At 38.4% G+C, this 6,052-nt stretch overlaps 2 protein-coding genes across 2 annotated transcripts in view; both read left to right on the top strand.

Annotated features, from left to right (window-relative positions):
* LOC112486285 (RING finger protein 186-like) overlaps positions 1–92 on the top strand; it is a 2,359-nt gene extending 2,267 nt beyond the window's left edge. Inside the window, exon 2 of the mRNA XM_025052403.1 lies at positions 69–92. Coding sequence (XP_024908171.1) covers positions 69–92 — 24 coding nt within the window. The remainder of the gene's footprint in view (positions 1–68) is intronic.
* Positions 48–1,850, top strand: LOC112488719 (RING finger protein 186-like). The gene has a single exon (XM_025066313.1). It carries the CDS (start codon positions 302–304, stop codon positions 962–964), a length of 663 nt encoding a protein of 220 aa, XP_024922081.1. The 5' UTR covers positions 48–301; the 3' UTR covers positions 965–1,850.
* Positions 1,851–6,052: the final 4,202 nt, after the last annotated feature.

Below are 6,052 nucleotides of genomic sequence, written 5' to 3'. Positions count from 1 at the left end.
CCAAATTGGAAAATCAATTTGTACACGAAGTCCACAAATTTTTTTTTTTTTTTTTTGTCTTTTTTCAGGCAAACGACATTCTGTTCTGGTAATACGATCGTGATGTCCACGGGTTTTGCTTCAGGCGGTTTCACATCACGGCTGTGATGGAGCTACGAGGCGGACATGGGACGGACACAGAAAGCAATCGATCCTGCGTTAAAATCATCTTATTTATATTTACATGACAGTGCAATCGGTCTTTAACCGTAGATGTAGTCGTTTACGGGGTGTTGTTTGTGGAGTATTATGTACATAGAACATGGAGAAGCATATCGACACGCAGGACGACTGCGGCTCTGCTCCACCTGACAGGACACTGTCATTTCCGGACGACGTTTACGAGTGCAAAATATGCTACAATTCCTTCGACCTAGATCAACACATTCCCAAAGAGCTGGTCTGCTCGCACACCTTCTGTCAGCAGTGTCTCACAACTCTTCACTCTCGGGAAGGTCATGGCTGGAGAATCGGTTGCCCTGTGTGTCGCCACCGAACTCCGGTTCCGGGATATCGGGTTCAAAACCTTCCAGACAACACCACACTCACTGAGACTCTCCCGCTGGAAAAGCAGGACTGCGTGGACTCGGAACCCACGCAGGATGGTCAGGCAGGTGCAGGCGACTCTGTGTGCAGGTCAGAAGTGGACATAGACCACAGGTGCTGTCCTCAGACCTGCAAACGAGTTGCATTCACGACGGGGTGCGTGTGCGCCGTCCTCTCCGCCCTGTGCACGCTGGCGCTGTTGTTAGTGGGCCTCATCCTGGTCCAGAACCACAACGACACCAGCTCGCCATTGGGTGCTGTCTGTTTAAGTCTTTGCAGCGCTTTTGCCTTGTTTTCGCTCATTCTGACATGGGTGACGTGTCTGTTGAGGCACCGACCTGAAACTGATACCATCAACATTAGTTCCCCTCAACATTAACATGCTATAACAGGACAATCTCACCAACATACAATGTTTGGTCGGTCATAATACTTTAAGAAAATGCATTCTTTCAGTATCACTGCACACAGTTAAGCTACACATTTCATAATTGTTTATTGGGAAGAACAAAATGCAGAATAAGACGGTACAGCACTTACTATGGACCAAAGGACAAACCATTTACCAGACAAAAATGTTTAATGGGTTGTTCGTCATTGTTGGAATCTCCTGGTCACATTTAAGCTAAATAAAACGGTGTCTTTTTTAAATTTACACATTTAATTTTACCCATAGTCCAACAGTTCAACAACTGCAGGTATTCCTATTGTTTATAACTTCACAGGATGTTTAAATCTCAACGTAGATAATTTATATAAATCTAAATCTGTAACTTAAGCAAAATGTTGTTTTTATTTGTTTTTCGTTTGTTTTACAGTAATATATTGAGGATGGCACACAGGAAAGATACATCTGACTAATCTCTGCTTAGGTATGTAGAGTGGTGAGCACACATGGGACAAAACTTTATTTTTACCTCACATGACACACGAACGTCAAAATTGAAGGAATTATAACTTTAATCCACACTGGAGAGAGAGAGATCCAGATAGATCATGAATTGAATGACTGCCACCTACTGGGAATATTTTCCACTGTTAAGTACACACTGGTCAATGTGTTTGCAATAGCAAAAACAATAATTTAACTATATAAAGAGACTATAGTGTTGCATTATGGAAAACACATTAACATGTACTTTCTGTGACTTTGGGGTGACTACTATTTCATTAATGTACTGTGTATAAACATATATATACATGTATACACATATACAGTAAGAGTGCTTCAGACTTTATATGGTTGTAGTGTAATAAATTGTTTTAGGCCGATTTTCAAGTGAATTTGATTTTGAGCTTTTAAAAATAACACGTCATTGAGCAGGTGTGGTTGTCAGATGTGCCGTGCTGTTGATATGTGATTGATTTATTATAATCTCCTTGTTTTACTAGCTCTAAAAAATGGCCTATTGAGTCAATGACAAAACCTTTTTACCCAATACCCACCTTTCTGTTATTACACTGGATCCCTGCAGTGCAGCGGGTCAGCAGGGGACCCCTGGCCAAGGACCCCGAGGGGACAAGATGAGAGAAATAACTTTGGGGCAGGGGGCCAAAATAAGTAGTGTTTTATAGGAGTCAGACAATAGAAGTGCAGGTGACCTCCTAGGGTCTTAAACCATCTGATGGGCTTAGGTTTGCTTTTCCAAGTCATATAATATGTAAGAAGATATAAAAACCTCTAACGATGGGTTGTGCCCACACTAATCTCAGCGGTGTTGAATTACAATGAATGTGAAATATAGGAATACCTGATACTTTGCTACGTTAATGTAAATAGACATTTCTTTTTACACAGTACAATATATGGAGAAAGTACGTTTATTTTTGTTATAATTTTAGCTTTTTTACGCTGTATGAATGAAAAAGAAAATAGAAAAATATTAGCAGAAAATATTTAAATTAAATCCAAATTTTAGACTGGTGGTTCTCTCACTATCACTACGGGCATTGTTTCCCAAAGACTGGGTCACAACCCGCAGGTGGGTCGCAAGAGATTTCTTTTGTTTTTGGGTTGTCTCGCATCATGTTTCCCAGGAGTTTATGAATAATGTCTATTGACTTGGGTTGTGAAGGTTTGTGAAGTTTAAATTATGGGTCCGCAGAAAAAAAAGGTTTGGGAAACACTGACCTAGGGGATGTCTCTGGATGAATTATTAGCAGATATAGGTATCATTCTCAGTTATTGTTCTATTTGGAATTTTCCAGACCCCCAAAACACAGCAAGCTTTTCTCTGTACTGTGTTGTTTTAAGAGGCGACACTGGTCTCAGGAGTTAAAATCCGTCTCTTTCAGGTCTGTCAAAGGGACTCCTTCATTCGGTCATCCAGTTGTTGAGTAATGCCACTAAAATGCCACCGTGACAAAAGCTTTTGGGAAAAAAAGGAGGGGTAGCAGGCTCCACTGGGAGCCATAGGCAACACTGTGTCTGGGGCAGAGGGGCTTCATTTCACACTGACTGCAGGGCTTAAAGTTAAAGATTACTTTGAAATCTGCATCCCTTACCGTCAAACTCTCCCCACTATATCCCCTCCCTCCTCCCTGCAGCCATCACTCCCCAAAAAATAAAGAGCTGTCGCCACAGAGCAGGAGATGAGTTAGGAGCAGATCCTCTTTGATGACAGAGAAGGATCCTTTTGTTCCCTAATCCCCACACAACCCCACACCCCCTCCCCCTTGCACCCTGCAAGTCCAACTGGACGTCAACAGGCTTCATAATCAGCCAGAGGCTCCAAAGTTATTAGTTTACCTGTTTTACTTTCAAAGACTATAATAACAGTTTTTTGAAAAAGCAATTGCCCAGAATTTGACCGTGTTGGTCTTGTTGAAAGGGAAATACCTGACACTGAATTACCCAAGTAAAAACTAAGACATTACTTCATTTTAGTTTACTTAGACTTTCATACGTGCATGAGGAAAATATAAAAAAGGACCATTTTGAAATTCATACCAGCTAGCTTTACGTGAGACTGAAAAGATCATACAACATGTATGAGTCCCTCAGTTAGCAGGTTAGCAGGTTGGGATATAAAGGATCATCCATCAAAGACTTTACTTTACTAGTTTGTAAACCTATGTTTCAATGTTTTGAAGACCAAAATAAAAAAGTAATACCGGTCTGTTAAAAATATTATTAATAATTATTAAATACTATTTTTTAAATACAAGACATTCAACCAATGACTGTGCAAAGCCTCAATTCAGCAGATGACATTGGTGGATCCCAAGGGAGCAGCCATTAGCTGTGGTGGACACTGTCAAAAAAGTCAGGGTCATCCAGGAACAGACAACAGTTCCAGGACACTTTTCTTCTTCCTGAGTCCTGCCTTTAAGTGTGTGCCAAGTGTGTCTCTGAGCCATTATCAGATTGGACACACGTATTTCACAGAGGAGATGAAAGTGTTCCTGTTGCTGGTAACATCTGCCCCCTGATAGTTTAGGTTCCACGAAGATGACCTCAAAGACTTGGCCAGAGGACAGCCATTATCATCTGTCCTGTCATGTGATGACATGCTTATGTGTATGTGTGCACCAGGCGTGAAGAAAATAGTCATCGATTTGTGCATATGTGTGTGTGCATTTGTCAGAAAATCGTCTGTACAGACATATGGTCTAACAAGCATGCAAGAACTCCATAGGCCACTGCAAAAGATCAGTGACCAGGGTCAAAGGGCCAAACACAGCTTACCTAGCCATTTCCCCTTTATCACAAAGAGGTCTCTACTTGGTCTTGAACACTCCCTGAGAAGCACTATGCATACATGCTTTTTTTGTGTTAAGGAAAGTGAACGCTGGCTCCCTCTGGTGTAGAGGTGAGGTCAAGTCACATGCATATTATTTCATTAATTTGAATGTGGCAAAGCAAAATGATTAAATTGTTGTTACACAGAGAATGAAAAAAATCGAATAATTGTCCTGATTTTTTCATGGTTGAGTCTGCAAAAATTGTGCATAAATGTTTTTTACATAAGAATGTAGGGCCTTTTAAAGCCCACATTGTGTATCGATAAAAATTAAAGACATATGTCATTATAAAAAGTCTTCTCTCGCCTGCTGGTGCTCATGATGAGTGTTTGTCATCTACATGCAATACATTAACCTCAGAATAGACATCTCTGAGCAGATCAGTCAAAGACAGGAGAAATAGAAATCTGAAATTCAATTCACATAAAATATTGTAATAAAATAACAACACATTCTGCATCCCGAAAAGAGTATGTTGGAGATGTGTTACTTGCAATACTGAAGCAAAGCCAGTTCAGCATCCTTTGAGTTGTACAGTATTAGTGCTCCCTATCGGATTTCTTCCACTTGTACGAGTTTCCTGTTAGCATTATCTGGATAACTTTAAAAAGAAAGAATGATTTTGTCCCTGCATAAAATGCCTTACAGCTGAATTATGAAACAAAAAATTAAGATGTTGCTAATTCCTACATAATTTGATGCCAAACCACACCCTTGCTACATTCAATGATATTTCTCATAACACCACTAAATATAGTGAATAAATAATCATCACAGCTTCATTTTTAGTCATGGGAATTTCCATTAGAACTAACATCTTCTTGTGTACTAACAAGGGAAACAACAACCTAAATACCTAATGGGATATTTTTACCACCACTTACAGTCATGGGACCAGGCTGTATTGATTTTCAACAGTAGGACTAATGAGCATATTGTTAAAAAAAACTGAATGAGCAGAATTGAGTTAGACAATAAGGATCTGTGCCCTTTTGATGCACATGGTAACTTCAGATTTTTAAAAATAATTATCAATTGAAAGAGAGAAAAAAAATAGGACAGGAAAAACTATGACAAACAAAGGGAAGTCTATATGTAGAAGTCTTACTTAGTCTCTTCTGTCCCTTTTAGAAAGCATTGTTCTACAGAAAATATAATAAAGTTTTCTATAAATTCCACAATATTTCCAATAATTCCTGAATGGATTTTGTGGTCATTCTTAACTACATTTCAGCTAATTCCTGTTTCACTCTTTTAAGCTTCTTTTTGCAGTATGCAGTTTGCTGTTTTTACTTTTATGGTATGAGAAATTCCACTTCAACATTCATTTTATCTAAAAATAAACTACTATTCCACAATAATACTAGCTTGCATGGACGAGATACTAAAAATTAAGATACTGATAAGAATGAGATATTATATTTTTTATAGTTAATATAGTTAAGATAAACTACGAAATAATAGCTTAAAATTAGATATTAAATCGTGGTCATGTGATAGTTTCTCAAACAAATGAGTCCTGCGCTACTTTATTAAGCTGAATTTAACTCACATATTTAACTTACATTTTAATAAAATATTATGGAAATGTTTTTAACTGAATTTAGTTGTTCATAATGTCTATGATCCTTTACAATATATAAGGACAAAATCATCATGTTCGTTATCTTTTATCATATAATAGATAGTTTCTCTTTTATGCTGTTATGTTTATAGTGCTCTT

Source organism: Cynoglossus semilaevis, chromosome 20 (genome assembly GCF_000523025.1).
Source record: "Cynoglossus semilaevis isolate Cse_v1.0 chromosome 20, Cse_v1.0, whole genome shotgun sequence".
Lineage (NCBI taxonomy): Eukaryota > Metazoa > Chordata > Actinopteri > Pleuronectiformes > Cynoglossidae > Cynoglossus > Cynoglossus semilaevis.
This window is presented reverse-complemented; position numbering and strand designations above follow the sequence as displayed.